This window comes from Fusarium phalaenopsidis (genome assembly GCF_050370095.1).
Source record: "Fusarium phalaenopsidis strain FUZ10S chromosome Unknown contig_32284, whole genome shotgun sequence".
Taxonomy (NCBI): domain Eukaryota; kingdom Fungi; phylum Ascomycota; class Sordariomycetes; order Hypocreales; family Nectriaceae; genus Fusarium; species Fusarium phalaenopsidis.
The window spans coordinates 349,384-365,427 of record NW_028145414.1 but is presented as its reverse complement, the minus strand read 5'-3'; the positions used below and the strand labels follow the sequence as shown (position 1 = coordinate 365,427).

The window sequence follows — 16,044 nt, the reverse complement described above, 5'->3', positions numbered from 1 at the left end:
GCCCAAATATCTGAAGCGGTTATGGTCAGATACTCCGGCAATTCGTTCCAAGCATTCTCGACCTTGATCCGCAGAGTTCTTTGGTTCCATCAGTCTCCAAGAAGCTTTGTTGACAAGTAGCGCCGGCTTACCTGATTAGTTGCTGACGGTCCGTGACTTGTAAGCCAAGAATTGCTTCCAACATCTCCTCTCGGATTTTGCACATAGTCACCGACCACCTGAGTACCGCATGCAAGCGGACTTCCGAACTGGTATTCCACTCGCGCTGGTCCAGATGAGCCAGTTCCCCCTCTAGAGCCTCCCCCGTCATCTCATACGCATCGGCCTTGAGATCTAGAGGCCTGTGAATGATGCAATAGCGTTGACTCACGCGCGGAGGCCGTCCAAGGAAGACGGCGAAGCTGATGTCGGAGGCATAAACACGGGCAAATATGTGTTTGCGAAGCTCTACCAAGAAAAATGGTGTGTGCAGATCACTATCGAGTTTCTGATGAAGTCCATGAGCGAACATGGCATTGATTGCATCATTCAGTCGACGCCAGGTCTGAAAACCTTGACGATGGTGAGTTTTTGAGGATTGCTGGGCGATGCATGACATGGCAACTTACTCTGATCACCAAGATGGAGAGAGTATAGCAGGAAGTTCTCATAGAGGAATATAACGAGGACATCGTTCAGGGTTTCCAGTGACTCGCAGAATTGAGCACACAGTGTGCTAGCATGAAACAGACACTTCTTCAGTGATTGTCTCTCGTCCTCGGTGGCACAGGCTGGATGAGGTGCGCGGATATCGTACATTGCAATCCTATAGTCATGGTGAGTACCGAGGCACCAGCATGGGCAGTGAGTGAGTGGTCCTACCCTGCAAGTGATAGCATTGCCCCAACGGCTTCCCAACGCAAATTCTGGCCAACATGACAGTCTACAAACTCACGCAAGGTCATTGCGTCGTGAAATTCCAAGGGAACTCTGCTTGCTGCGATGAGACGTTGAGACATGCGCAGAAGTTCCGAATGTCGGTCCGCAGAGGGTCCGAGGTGGCCCAGATCGCTGGTCATGGTCTCAAGGAAGCGTGGAACCAGGAAAGCTCCCAAGCGGCCGTCCAAGTCGTGGTGCGACCAGTTGTCAAACAGGGCTTTGAAAATCCCACTGGTAATAAATTGAGAAAACATGTCGAGTATATGTGCGCCCTCCTCTCTGATGGTTGACCCTGCCCCCCCGGCTTTGTGCTGGTTGGAAAGTTCGCCCTCCAGCATCATGGGAGAAGGCCTATTTGGGTGCTGATGCGGGTCCGGGTCTGTCCAGCCCTGCGCGTCCTTGTCGACTGCGCGCAAAATCATTGCCGAGGACGATAAGCCCTGGAACCCGGGGTTTGGAAATGTCGTGCATGGCGGAGGTTGGGAGACGAAATTCTGCAAGACGACTGGGCCGCCTACAGACCAGTTTCGCCCAGTCCTTGCGAGTTCAGGCCTTGAAACACCGCTGTGAATTTTGTTTGATGCGAGAGGAGAAACCAACCTTGGCTGCAGAGTCGTCCTGGACGTGGCGTTACGTGTGCGCTTGAAAGGGCTGGATCGATAGACACAATCATCCGACTTGCCTCGTCTGAGGCAACGAGTGCAACGGGGTCGCTTGTGGTCGCAAGCGAGTTTGGACTGGCGACATGGGTCGCACGATGGTAGCCTCATGGGCACGCTGGTGTTGGAGTCGTTGAGTGGCGGCATGGGGGGCATAGCAAATCCCGGAGTAAAGCATGTGAAGGTGCGATGCTGTTGTCGGCCAAGACTGGCCTGACTTCGGACTCTTTTATCGGAGAAAAGAAGCCATCGGATAGAAATAGTGGGGGGCGCTCGTATAATTCTTATCTTCAGTATTCAATGTGAGATAAAGGCAAAAAATGCCGCAAGACAAAGCTAGAACTAAAAAAGAAATGGACAGGCTATAGCTGATCACCCCCTATAACCAAGCTGTTGAACAATTCAACTGCGCCAAAAAACAGGGCGCGCCACTAGTTTTTTTTGGCACGATCGCAATTGCTCCTCTTATTCAACACAAGCACTGTTTCATTCTAAAACCCTTATTGTTAGGTCTTAATAAGCTGCTCCTAAGAGCGTAACGGGTAGGTTACGAGTCAAGATTCAGCAAGATGGGAGAATGGAGAATGCCACTAGTGCTCAAGACAGATAGATGTAATAATTGTCGGAATTTTCACCCAAGTTGGCCGATCATCCCATGCCATGTCGGAGTGGAGTGTCGGAGTAGTCATCGGAGGACACGGGACCTGCCATAGCCCCTCGGAATAATGACGTCAACTCTGATCGAAACTGTTTAGAGGGCACCTTGAGAGCTTTATTTCAGCTGAGAAATAAGAGAATGCCTGCTTCTAGACAGAGAGAGGAAAACATTGCCACCTTGGTTAACCATGACTCGAACCATGGGCGAGGAGAACGGACCGTTGTTGGGAGCGGTGGAGAGCTCGGCAAAACATGGTGATTCAACTTGTGGTCAAACCAACAAGTTCTCGCATGCGGCTCTATGGCTGGGCTCTTTGGCACTTTCTCTTCTCATCTGGTCTACCCTATGGACCCGGTCCCCTTTCTGCCCTTGGCTTGAAACCAAGCCCACCCCGTTGTCAATAGAGGAGCGCGTCTCCTCCATTCTTGAGACAACGCCGCTGATCGGTGAGACACCCGCTCCCCGACAAGCCCGTCTGCAGGCAGTAGTGTTGACGAAAGCGCAGATGGACACAACGATCTAGCCGACCTCATCAGGAAAAACTATGGCAATCACATTTACTCTCCATCATTTGCTGATCCCTTCTCCAAGGGCGGTCTCGACGGTCATGCTGACATGCCGCGCCTTGCCAAAGGAAAGGTTGGCGGTACTTTCTGGAGCGTCTACGTAGACTGCCCGGCCAACATATCCGACTATTCCACCGAGAACTACGCGCAGAGTAAGTAGTTGTCGCATATCGATTTTCCTCCGGGAATGCAGATCCCATATTGAGAATATGAATATTGATTCATGTCTATGCATATCAGGCGTTCGCGAAACCCACCAACAGATTGACCTCGTCAAGCGCCTCCAGCAAAAGTATCCCGACACATTCTCCGAATCACCACTCAATGCCACCGCAGCCCTTGAGGCTTTCCGCACGGGAAAGATCATTTCCCCGCTTGGAATGGAAGGGCTGCACTCAATCGGGAACTCCTTTGCGCAACTTCGGGCATTCTATCATCTCGGCGTGAGGTATGGTACTCTGGCACACTATTGCCATAATCTATTCGCCGATGCAGCCTTGGTAAACGCACCTTCGGGTGGACTGGACGCCCCGGAGCCTCTGTGGCACGGTGTCAGCGACCTCGGGAAGAAGGTAGTCTATGAGATGAACCGTCTCGGCATGCTCGTCGATCTTGCCCACGTAAGCCACGATACAATGCGAGATGTGCTCGGTGGGGGCAAGGATTCTTGGAGTGGTTCAAAGGCGCCCGTCATCTTCAGCCACAGTTCAGCCTATGCGCTTTGCCAACATCCTCGGAATGTTCCAGACGACGTCCTAGAGCTTGTCGAGAAAACGGGCTCTGTGGTCATGGTCGCCTTTGTCCCTTACTTCATTTCGTGTACCCCTCCCGAAGAGGACCACGGAATACCAACCTTTGATCCGACGCATTCGACGCTCTCAAGGGTCGCTGACCACATCACCTACATCGGGGAGTTGATTGGTTACCAGCATGTAGGCCTGGGTAGCGATTTCAACGGGATTCCAGAGACACCAGACGGCCTGGATGATGTGTCTTCTTTTCCGGCTCTCATCGAGGAGCTTCTCAGACGAGGGGTCAGCGACGAGGACGCCTCTTTGGTTGCTGGAGGGAGCTTGTTACGTGCATGGAAACAGGCAGATCAAGTGGCACTGGAAATGCAGAGCAATGGTGCCGAGCCAGTAGAAGACGACGAGAATCTGCTATAAGTGTCAAGGAGCGGGAGAGAAACGGCTGTAGAATACATTGAGCAAACAAATACAGACTCTGGACGTGGAATTGTAAATGGGAACCCTTGGGATAAGATCAAGTCTTGGTGAGATTCTTTTTTATTACAATGAGAACAATGGCACAGCCTTTTGCACCCCCCCTCTCTCTGCTTGATGATATGGCACTAAACCACCAAGAAGCATGCCATTCGAAGTTTGCTACGGATCCTATGCTATGACCATTGTCCCTCTCCCTATTATTCTTTCCCATCAGATGGAAAAAGCCCCGCTGTCCTTTTGTCGAGGTTCGCTTGCTGCGTCAAATGATCCATCCGGTCGTCGGATAATTCCCTGAACAGCGCTGAGGGTGGATGGCATCACCGTCACATTATGGCCCAACTCGGCCAGAAATGACACAACCCCAGAGTCGTAGTCGGACTCAAACCCGGTCTGGACGGGGATGAGCTGGTCATGTAGCCTCGGGTGGCGGAGAGCCTGGGCCATTGTCATTTTCTGATCTATGACGTGGAGGAGGGTCTGTATCGTCGATGAAATGATTCGCGACCCTCCGGCGGCGCCAATGACAAGTCGCAAGTCCCCGTCCAGATCCTCGCAGAAAATTGGTGTTGTTGAAGACAGGGGACGTTTTAGCGGCTTGACGTAGTTTTCCGGGGAGGGAGCATAGCCGTATTCGTTGGGCATGCCAGGGATGGAAAAGTCGTTCATCACGTCGTTGAGGATGATCCCTGTTTCGCTAACCATTACGTGAGACCCGAAATAGAGGTTGATGGTGGTCGTAAGACTGATGCCTAACCCCGTATGGTCTACCGTCGAGATATGAGACGTCCCATGGCTCTTTGAAACTTGACGGAAATCGGGATTATAATCGGCCATATCCAATGTGCTGTTATCCAGAATCTTGTTTCGGTTCCTCTCGGCAACTGCGTCGCTTAGGATCTCAGCCTGGAATGTATCCAATCCAGGCACAAAGGATGGGTCTCCCAGCTTTGCTCTCTGTGCAAAGGCAAACTTCATGGCCTCGACCAGATGGTGTGTGCTCAAGTTGACCGCACCGGGAGCGAAAAAGTCATCGAAGCCGTCGACAACTTTCAGCGCCGACAGCGCAATGGCGCCGCTGCTGGGTGCTGTTGTGCTGAAAAGCCGATGTCCTCGATAAGTGATATTGGAAGTTTCCAGGCGCCTCATGGAGTACTCGGCCAAGTCTTCTAGCGTGATACTGCCATTCGTAGCCCGGACAATGCCGTCAGCAATCGGACCGCCATAAAAAGCGTCAGCACCATGCTGCGCGATATGCTCCAGCGTGTCGGCGTAACGCTTGCGAAACATGACATCGCCCATCCTCACTTTCTTTCCATCTGGGGCAAAGTCAAGGGCCCAGCTGGGATCCGAGACGAAGAAGTCGGGGTCGTCAGGGTCTTCCAAGAGGGTACTATTGATACACCTCTCCAGGTCAGCCCCGACCGTGAACCCGTGCCGGGCAACGTCAACGGCGGGGCTAACCAAGACATTCCATGGGAGGGAGCCATATTGCTGATGAATGTACTGCAGGCCTCTTAGCTCCCCCGGGACACCACTGGCACAACGTGTTAATTGCGTGGTTGAGATTGCGTTTGAATCGTCTGGCGCTTACACGGCGAGTTCCCCTTTGATACTGGCCTCGACCCTGCCCTCGAACATGTCCTCGTACGCGCCACGAGGAGCAGTTTCCCGAAAGTCAATGGTCTCATACGAGCCGTTAGAAGACCGAATCACAGCAAAGCCCCCGCCACCGATGCCACTGTGGTACATCCCTACGGTTCCCACACACAACGTGCTGGCAATGGCCTAGACTCGCTATCAGCAAAACCAACACCAGGGGTCAGTCTTGTCGTGTATTCGGTCGTGCTTACAGCGTCTGCGGCATTTCCTCCCTTTTTCATAATGTCAACGCCAATACGACTACATCGGGAGATCTCAGTAGAGACGGCCCCAAGCCGTCCCAAGTCAACATCAGGCGTGGTTTTCGAACAAGAAGAACGGAGACGCTGGCTCAAGCCGAAGAATGACAAGACAAGTAATATCGAGAAGATGCCGTACTCGTGCCAGGCCGTCTTCTTCCGCGATTTGATGGGCGTTATCGTTATCGGCTGTGCTTTCTCAAAGCCAAGGCTGGTGGGCTGGATTGCCTTGATTATATACATGATTGTAGCTAACCGTCCAAGGCCGTGTCCGGAAGGAGAGCGTATCAGTCAACGTCTAGGGCATCCGTGCATCTATGAACAAGCCGAAGAAGAAGAAGAATAGATCGATCTGCCCCTAATAAAATGCACACCATTATCTTTGTTATGGGAGATTCAAGGGGGACCCGGAGCCCCCCTCAGGTGGGACTTGTTTGTGGGGCTGGCTTCGTGTCGGAGTGATGGTTTCTGGTCGGAGTAATCGGAGAGAGAGTTTCTTGTTTTGTTTTTTTTCTTTCGTATTCTTTCATTAGTCAAGAGAGCTGGGGATCTTAATCATTCATTAGTGAACTCCGATGCTAGGCCGATCCGACGCTCGCCTTGAGTCCAAGGGAGCTGATTGTAATTACCTATGACAAGCTAGCTAGCTCTGCAACTTCTTTAGGTGTCTTGGCTGCTTTGTAAAGAGAGCACTCTTTCATCTTTCCCTCTCCTCGACTCCTATCTGGTATCGATCTTGTGGCTCAGTTAACCCATCAAGGGCCGGGCTTCAACTATAACAAAGAACACATTGTCAACCCATCTGGTATCATGTTAGCAACACCCTTGGGAAGCCCCAACCCCCCGTTCACGCCGCCGATGAGCCCAGCATTCTTGTGGCTCGCGGCAGCCTTTGTTTTGCTCGTGCTTTCGTGGCCGTTGATCCACCCGCAGTATCGCAGCAAGCAGTGCCAGCTGGACGATGATCTATACCAAGACGACAACGGCAGGGCAACTGCCGAGTCAATTCGTCGCTTCAACAGGGGCACCGTTTGTTGGTTGATTGTTGGGTCTGGGGCCGCGCAAGTCTGCTCCTCCGCACTACTACTGTTGTTTAGCTTCAAAGCAGAGCCCAACTTGGTTTCGTTTCAAGCGTTGCAAATTGCCTTTGCTGTTAGTGCCATGTCCCCCCACGACCCCTGAATTCCGCTATCCGTTACGACGGTTCAGCTCACACATCTCGCAGACGCTCGGGCTAGGCCACTCTTTATTCTCTCGATTTTGTTCTTCACCGCGCTCAAGAACGTGGAACATTGCCTACGGGCTCTGTATCAATGTTTTGTCCCTGGGTATCACCACGATCTTGGCGACAGAGCCCTTCATCCCAGGAAGAGCCCGTCCAGTCAGTGCCATGACCTATACTGCTGTCATAATGCAGCTTGCTGGCAGTCTTCTGAGCTCGGCCTGCTACATTTCCCTCCCTCGTCGTCCGGATGTGTATCTTGATGGGATGCTTGTCGACCGCCAAAATTGTAGCTCCGCTTGGAGCGCCATCACCTTTTCCTGGGCCAATGACCTGTTGCAACTTGCCCTGACGAAGCAAAGTATTAACGTCGAGGATCTTCCGAAACTGCCAAGAGTCACCCGGTCCGCATACTTGCAGCCGAGACTTGATGGCGTCCACCCATCTCGCTCTCTTCTAACGAAGATCGTCCTTGTACACTGGCAGGCGATCCTTCTCCAGCAAATCCTGACAGTGGCGGTCGTCTGTTTGAACTTTGCCCCGCAAGTCATCCTCTTGTACATTCTCAGGTGTCTAGAGGGTCTTCAGTCGAACGATTCGTCCAGGGTTCCGGCTCTGGCCGGAGCGATGGCACTCAGTAGTTGCATGGTTGTCAGCTCAGTAGTGGACTCGTGGCTCTACTGGTTGGTGGTTTATCGAATCTCGATTCCGCTTCGAGAGCAGTTATCATCAGTCATCTACGCCAAGGCCATGAGGTCCCCGGTACTGAGCAGCTCTTCAAGGGGGGGTTTACCACAATCGAAAGCAGACGCATCAGACTGCGAAACTGAGGAAGCGCCTGTTTTGGACGAGAACACAATCAACCTTGTCGCCGTGGATTCCAAGCGTGTCAGTGACCAGGCTGCCAACAATTACACGATTACTTCGACATTTCTCAAGTTTGCTGTGGCATGCGTCTTTCTCATCTTGCTACTTGGTTGGGTCAGCACACTGTCAGGTCTGGGTCTGGTCATGGCGATTACTCCATTGAACTTCTGGCTCAGTAAAAGGCTTGGAAGATCTCAGACTGCCATGATGGGCCATCGTGACCAGAGAGTCGCGGTTCTGGGAGAGGTGTTGAGGGGCATCCGCGAAGTCAAACTCAGGGCTCATGAGAACTGGTGGGAGGCCAGGATATCAAAACTTCGCAGGTCAGAGTTGCAAGCACGGTGGATGTGCTTCCTCTATGATCTTGGATTGATGACGGTCTGCGCACTCGGACCCATTTTGCTCTCAGCTGTTTCCTTGGGGATCTATGCTGTAGTGGATGGTCCATTGACGCCGTCTGTGGCCTTCAGTGCCATGGGGGCATTTGCATCTCTCGAGGCGTCCATTGCGAATTTACCCGAACTTGTCGCCTCCCTCATCGAAGCTTTGGTCAGTCTACGTCGCATAGGGAACTATCTGACCTCGCCGGACTTTCAAAGCCCAGTTTCACCATCAACAACAGGGTCCATCTCATTCAAGGGCGCCGCCATTGCCTATGCAGCCGATGTGGACATGCCACTCCAAGAGAGATTCGTGCTGAACAATCTCGATTTCTCCTTTCCCCCACGAGCCTTGAGCATCATCTCGGGAAAGACGGGTAGTGGGAAGAGTCTGATTCTCTCAGCAATCATGGGACAATGTGAAGTCATCCGCGGTGCAGTCCAAGTCCCAGAGCATCGTCAGCGCAACCCGTCAACTGAGCAGTCAGGAGAGGAGCCCTGGATAATGGACACGGCCATTGCATTCGTGCCACAGACTCCATGGATGGACAACGCAACCGTGCAAGACAATATCCTCTTCGGCCTCCCGTACCACCAATCCCGTTATCAGCAAGTCATTTCAGACTGCAGCTTGATCGAAGACATAAAATCATTCCCCCAGAACCATCTTACCAAGGTTGGAGCTCATGGTATCCATCTCAGCGGGGGACAAAAATGGAGACTGTCCTTGGCCAGGGCACTCTATTCGAGAGCTGGCATCCTACTCCTGGAAGACATCTTCAGTGCCGTCGATGTTCGTACAGCGCTGGTCATATGCGACAGAGCATTGACGGGGCCCCTAGCGCAGGGTCGTACCAGGATTCTCGTCACCCATCACCTGGACCTGTGTAGGTCTCGAGCAGATTTTGTAATCGAGCTCGGAAACAGTGGGAGTGAGCTGGCGTGCCACAGCCAGTTGTCGAGCTCGGGGCAAAGTTCATCTTCAAGTTCGACCAATACCAAGACTCACAGTGACGACGGCATGCCCAAGGCGGGGGTGTTGGCAGCAAGCCAGCATGTGAACAAATTTGATCCACCCACTGGTCTCAAGATTGACGAGTCCGAGATGGAGAGAAAGGCGACTGGATGGGTCGAGATGAAAGTTTACAAGAGATACCTCAAGGCCGGGGGTAACGGAAGATTGTGGTCGTTCATCTTACTGGCATACATCTCATATATGATTCTCATATTGAGCAGGGTGAGTTGACCTATCATCATTGAAAGGCGCCATGTAACTAATGCACCCCGCCAGCCTTGGTGGATTAATCTCTGGACCCGGGCTATCAGCAGTACCGACAACTTACGCTCGCCAGTCAACCAGAGTATGGTGGTGCTCGGCAGAGAGCAGTCGCACCTCACCGGGGATCTCGGGTATTACTTATCCATCTATATCTTGATCTCGGTCTTGTCCTGCATTGCTGGTTCTGTTCGATTCTTCTTCATCTTCTCCGCTTCACTCCGGGCTTCACGAGAGCTCTTCGACCAACTGCTATTCTCGGTGCTCAATGCCCCTGTTGAATGGTTTGACCATGTACCTGTTGGCCGTATCCTCAATCGCTTCTCCACCGACATCAACCTCATCGATTCAAAGCTGGGTTATGACATCGGAGCCATGATTCATCGGTTCCTCGAAGTCATCGGAATCGCCATTTCCGGCTTGTTCGCAACGCCTCTTACCGCCATCTTCTCACTAATCCCCATCGTTGGAGGGGTTTACTATGCACCAAGATACCTAGCAGCCGCGAGAGACATCAAGAGGCTCGAGAGCTCCACCGTGAGCCCTGTATTGGAGCATTTTGGAACAAGTGTATCTGGGCTCATGACGATACGTGCCTTTGGAAACATCCCATGGTGCATCTCTCGTATGCAAATGCTACTGGATCGGCACGGTCAGGCATCTTGGCATCTTTGGCTTTTCAATCGTTGGTTCAACCTCCGCATGAACCTTACCGGCGCAATCTACTGTGCTCTCACTGCCACCTTGGTGGTTCTACTCCCGGGCATCAACGCTTCCATTGCTGGATTTGTACTGAGCTTTACCATCCAGTACCCGAATGCGGTTCTCTGGTCAGTGCGTCAATACATCAACGTCGAGTTGAGTATGAGCTCGACCGAACGGGTGATGGAGTACGAAAATGTTGCCATTGAGGATCAAGGGGGCGTTGAGCCACCCGCGGCGTGGCCGGATGCGGGCGTGTTGGAGGTTCAGGACCTGTCTGTTGGATATTGCAACCTTCCATCCGTTCTCAAGGGTGTCAGCTTCAAAGTTGGGCCAGCAGAAAAAGTTGCAGTGGTGGGAAAGACTGGAGCCGGGAAGTCATCGCTCACCTACGCCCTGTTCCGAGTTCTGGAGGCTCGCAAAGGGTCTATCCTCATTGATGGGGTGGACATTTCCAAGCTGAGACTAAAAGAACTACGCAGCCGGATCCACATCATCCCGCAAGACCCTATATTCTTCTCCGGAACCATTCGGTCAAATCTGGATCCGCAAAACCAATATTCGGATGAAGAGATATACGAATGCCTGCAGGGTCTTCAGTTATTCGACTTGGACGCACAATCGGCAAACATCATTGCCAAGGAAAAGAGCTACTTTGCTGATCTATCGAACACTGTTTCAGCAAACGGAGAGGGCCTTTCTTTTGGACAACGTCAGCTCCTCAGCCTTTGCCGTGCTTTTCTTTCTCGCCCCAAGTTGTTGGTCTTTGATGAAGCCACGTCTTGCCTCGACATGGCGACAGATGCCTTGATTCAGACATTTATTCGTCAGCAGGCCACCCGTTTTGGCACAACATTACTTGTGGTTGCTCACCGATTGAGTACAGTCATTGATTTTGACAAGATTATCGTCTTTGATTCCGGAAGGGTTGTTGAGTCCGGGCCTGCACACAAACTTATTAATATTGATAATGGTGTGTTTAGGTCCATGATAGAAATCAGCGTTGATCGAGTCAAGCTTCAGGAGCTAATTTCCCAATTTTAACGAGGCATGGCCAACTATATATATTAAAAAAATAATACATTGCCTCTTGAAGATATGTATATATTGTCTGTAAATGAATAAAAGAAAACCTCTTTATTTATATATAGTACTTCTTTCTTATCTTACAACTAGGAGGCTTTGCTTAACTTTCTTAATGCGGGCGATCGATGCTTCAAATACCTGCCACGACAATTCACCGTTCTTTAAACCTGCTACAATCCCCTCTGTCGCCAATACACCCTGCGTCACATTCTTTACAGAACAAAGAACCATATCAACACCTGCTTTTTGAGACAAAAGCGCCACTGTTGACCAGTTACCGTAAGGTTCTACCGCTCCAGCCTCGAGCGCATCTGTCATAATCATGCCCTTGAAGCCCATTCTACCACGTAATTCGCCCTGCGTCCATCTCGAGCTCAGACCTGCTGGCAGGTCATCCATGGCTGAATAGGTGGCCCACGACATCATGACTATACCAAGGCCGACTTCGAAGGCGGCATAGTACGGGACCTCATCGACCATGCGAATTTCATGGATCGGTGTGCCGACAACAACGGGTTCAACATCCGTGTTGCTATCGGCAGAGGCGGCACCGAGACCCGGGAAATGCTTGGCCGTGGCGAGGACTCCCTTTTCTTGCATGTTCTTGATGAACGGTGCGATGCACTTGCTGACCAGGGCCGACGTGTTGCCAAAGGACCGCTCCCACTGATCCATCAAGTCTCCATCCTCCCGATACACATCCAGAACTGGTGCAAGGTCCATGTTGACGCCCGCTCCGATAAGCGCCTTTGCCACATCTTGGCCTCCTTGGGCCGATGCTGTTGCGGGGTCTGCCGAGGCACCCATCTCCTTGGCTGATTGAAATGGGCCGCCGTCCGTTATGCGCTTCACGTAGCCGCCTTCTTGGTCCGTCATGACCAGAAGGGGAAGACCGTTGTAAGCGGGCGACTCGGCATTGGCTTGCTGCATCCTTGACATGACAGCGGCCGTGTTGGCTGTATTGTTCTGGTCGATGTTGTCGCGGAACAGAATGAGCCCGCCGACCTTGCCCTCGCGGACGAGCTGTTCCAGCTCGTCCGGCGGTGTCAATCCAGGATAACTGTAGATGACATGCTGTCCTGCAAGTACGGACAAGTCCTCGTCTGTGGGGGGCCAGTGGCCATTGCGAGTGGCGGCGATACTCGTGGCGAAGGCGGCCGCCCCGACCAGGAGTGCCCGAAGAGCTGCTATACTATAAACCATTTTCGTGAAGGATATGTCAAGGACTCAAGGGAAACAAACATGACAAGCTTCCGACTGCGATCTGGGCCTTTTCGTGGTTGAGAACGAGACTGAGCGCTGTTTTATCTATGATCTTTCTACCTGGCAGCGACACATGTTTGTCCTATTTGCATGCAACATATACAGGGATACTGGATCTCGAGTCATTCGGCGCGGTGCGATGATAAACCAACTTGTGCCAGATGATAATCTCACGCCGAGATAGTGGTTTCGATATGTAACATTAATTACCCGTGCTGAGGTAGAGCAGAATATCCGTAGAAGTTATCCACTAACTAAATCCAAGTTAGTGCTGATTTGGTCTACTCATCGAACGTATTTCTCCCTCATTTTTCCGACACTCCGACTCCGACTCCGACTCCGACTCCGATGCCAGCAATCAGACTTTTCTCCGTTGCTTATCATTCGCCTGTCTTGATAGCGGCTAGACACACCAATCTCAAATCCTTACGGAGTAATTCCTCTTCGGTGCCGATCGATTGTCTTCGTGAGATTGCCGTACGACCAAGGTTGCCTGCGGAGTCTTATATTCTATCCCGAACCGTTACATTGCAAGATAAAGGGTCGTTACATCACTAGAATAAATGCACGATGGCGTCTTTTTTAAGACAGCTCGATGCCTGGGGGATGAAGATAATCGTGCTAGGTTAGCTGACCTGGAAATACGACAACGGTCGTTAAGGTGATGATGATAGTGACGATTATGTTGCCCTGTTTAAGACGGACGTTCTGCGGGAGGAAATGGACCAAATTCGAAGAAATCCTAGTCAAAGTTGATTTAAATATGCTGATCCAGTCTCAGTACAGCCAACTAGAGGGCAGCAGAAAGGTCATCAATCTGCTTGACCAATCTGGCTGGAATTAACCCCGAACTGGGACCTGGGTGTCCATGTTGTGGTAGAGTCTAGCTCTTTGCAGCTCGACTTTATCGTGGGTCCAGAGCATGGCTTCCGACGGAAATCGCACAATGGTGGTGGCCAGTCAACGTGGAATGACTGCGGTAGAGTTGGCCACTGTGTTTGTAGGAGAGATGGGTAAAATATTCTACCAATGGAACAGATCTCTAGTCTCTCACAATCATTGAGATGGAATATTTGAAGAGAAGCAATATACTCAAAGAAATAAGATTGTCTTTGATCATACTAAGACCAAGTAACCCCAAGTCCTTGTCTAAGATGTATTAAGTACTTATATATTACGATGCAGACATGTCGGCCCCTCATACGGTCCTCGTCTACCCCCGACCATGCATGTTTGAAGGTCCTAGGATATTGGAAGATGGTAACACAATAAGAGTATTGGAAGGAGATATCTCCTGACCCTCTAGTTCAAACTGAGCCATAGCTGACTGCCCATTCTTTCTTTTAACTTCCTCTATAGATACATAAAGCTCTATAGGTAGATACACACTAGACTACTACCATAAGAAGTCTTGATATTATTATAATAAACTATTACTAACCTGGGGTCCAAGTTGGTATGTGGGGAGGGCGGAGATGTGCGAACTCAAGAGGGCCCTATCCAACCAAGTCTCATAAACTTGATGCCCGTATATCACGTTACTAACTTATGTATTGACTAGTTAATGAATGAAACGCTCGATCAACGCCTGTTCGTCTTGATATTCTGCTTGGACCATCAAGGCACTTGTCAAGAGCATTTCATGATTGCCCTGAGAATATCATCCTGGCCTTGTCTGGCATCACCCGTGTTAGCAACACCCGACATCAGGATTGAAAATATGTACTTGGGGCGCCCCGTGTCATCGGAGATGAAACCTGATAATGAGCTCACTCGATCCAATGAACCTGTCTTGGCATTGACTCTTCCCTTGAGCGGCAAGTGGGTGAACCGGTTCGCCAATGTCCCATCGACACCTCCAACTGGCAGGGCCTGCAGGAACAATTCCCACCTGTCTCTAGGGAAGTTGTGGAAGATATGAGTGAGCAAATCACATACAAAACCAGCTGTGAGGGAGTTGGACTGGGATAGTCCTGATCCATCAACCATGACGATGCCACTGGTGCTGATATCTGAACATGTCAAGAACTCTTTAATGGCCGCCACGCCTGACGTTGCGCTCCCGGGACTCTGAACACTGGCATGATGACCACAAGTCTTCAAGATTGCCTCTCCATACAGATTGTTGCTTTGTTTCATGAAGGTCTTGAGGATGCAGGGCAGAGAGTGTGACGTCGACACAGCCAGATCAATGACGTGTGAAGGTGGTTTGGTGGCTTTTCCGAAGGCACCGGCACATCGTATGCCCACCTTTTTGAGGGCGAGGGCGAACCGCGAGGCTGCAAATGAAGCCGGCTCTTCAACAGTAATCCTCTCGAGAATCGACTCGTGGTCCAAGGCAATAGTGCCTTCAACAGTGATGGAATTGTGACCGCGACGCCGGTGGAAGGCCAACGTGTGGCCTTGTTTCTCGGCAACGGTCTTGGCCGTGCACGCAATCGAGACGTAAGATTCCTCATGTGATTCTAATCCATTAATGAGAATCTTGGGCACTTGTCCCTCGGCTGTGCCAGGGGAGACACTCAAAGTCACGACATTGCCGTTGCAGTTCAGCCCGGCTACCTGGGCCGAATAATAATGTGGTTCATCATCCCAAGACCAGCCCATCCCGAGCAGTTGATCATCAAAGATGGTACCGTCACCAACTATAGTCCCGGTAATCATCTTGATGCCGCATTCCACAAGGTCCTGGGCCAACTCATCCAGTCTGTCAGACGTCAGGGATGGGTCTCCAGATCCCTTCAACCAAACATCACCGTGGATGATTCCTTCAGAGTCAGGGCCCGAAGCAGCTTGCACAACCGTCTGATATGTAAAATCTGGATCCAGATTCTTCAAGGCCACTGCAGCCGTGACGAGCTTTTGATTCGAAGCTGGGGTAATTGACAAATGCGAATTGTAGCTGTAGAGCGCCCTGCTTGATACGGCATCACAGATTTGAATGCCGACGGTAGCGTTTTGGAAAGTCTTTCGTGACAGAACCGAAGAGATCTCTCTGTCAAGGGTATCCATCATGTGTACTTATGTTGTTTGAAGCGAGGGACGAGATTTCTGATGATGGGAAAAACAAGAGCTTGGATTCGATGCTGTTGATGGACCGAAGTCTCTCGTTTGAGGGTGTGGGAAAGTTCTAGACGTCGTAATGTCTCTGCGATAAAGGTCCGGCTTTAAGCATTCGGAGATGAGACTTAATTCGCGGTAAAATCAAATCCTCGGGTCTCGGCCATTCCAGCTCCGAGCAGCAGATTACGCCTATCACTCCGATGTGTCGGAGTAACTATTGTTTGCAATTTAGTATATTACTACCCTATCTCATGAGTGCC

General features: G+C 51.1%; 5 protein-coding genes across 5 annotated transcripts; 2 read left to right on the top strand and 3 right to left on the bottom strand.

The window, feature by feature from the left end:
• Window positions 1-2,422: 2,422 nt before the first annotated feature.
• Window positions 2,423-3,967, top strand: LRP88_02083 (dipeptidase; the record flags this gene model as incomplete). The annotated part of the gene is made up of 3 exons (XM_083238754.1): window positions 2,423-2,681; window positions 2,741-2,953; window positions 3,042-3,967. The coding sequence occupies 3 exons, from the start codon at window positions 2,423-2,425 to the stop codon at window positions 3,965-3,967; spliced, it is 1,398 nt and encodes a 465-aa protein (XP_083105349.1).
• A 270-nt stretch (window positions 3,968-4,237) lies between these two features.
• LRP88_02082 (gamma-glutamyltransferase family protein) lies at window positions 4,238-6,168 on the bottom strand (the record flags this gene model as incomplete). Its single annotated transcript, XM_083238753.1, has 3 exons — window positions 4,238-5,561; window positions 5,619-5,812; window positions 5,878-6,168. The coding sequence occupies 3 exons, from the start codon at window positions 6,166-6,168 to the stop codon at window positions 4,238-4,240; spliced, it is 1,809 nt and encodes a 602-aa protein (XP_083105348.1).
• A 1,168-nt stretch (window positions 6,169-7,336) lies between these two features.
• LRP88_02081 (uncharacterized protein) lies at window positions 7,337-11,416 on the top strand (the record flags this gene model as incomplete). The annotated part of the gene is made up of 4 exons (XM_083238752.1): window positions 7,337-9,191; window positions 9,242-9,281; window positions 9,406-9,631; window positions 9,686-11,416. The coding sequence occupies 4 exons, from the start codon at window positions 7,337-7,339 to the stop codon at window positions 11,414-11,416; spliced, it is 3,852 nt and encodes a 1,283-aa protein (XP_083105347.1).
• A 254-nt stretch (window positions 11,417-11,670) lies between these two features.
• LRP88_02080 (uncharacterized protein) lies at window positions 11,671-12,661 on the bottom strand (the record flags this gene model as incomplete). Its single annotated transcript, XM_083238751.1, has 2 exons — window positions 11,671-11,697; window positions 11,750-12,661. 2 exons carry the CDS (start codon window positions 12,659-12,661, stop codon window positions 11,671-11,673), a joined length of 939 nt encoding a protein of 312 aa, XP_083105346.1.
• Window positions 12,662-14,350: 1,689 nt separating this feature from the next.
• On the bottom strand, window positions 14,351-15,736 carry LRP88_02079 (D-alanyl-D-alanine carboxypeptidase/D-alanyl-D-alanine-endopeptidase; the record flags this gene model as incomplete). Its single annotated transcript, XM_083238750.1, has 1 exon — window positions 14,351-15,736. One exon carries the CDS (start codon window positions 15,734-15,736, stop codon window positions 14,351-14,353), a length of 1,386 nt encoding a protein of 461 aa, XP_083105345.1.
• Between the last annotated feature and the right edge of the window lie 308 nt (window positions 15,737-16,044).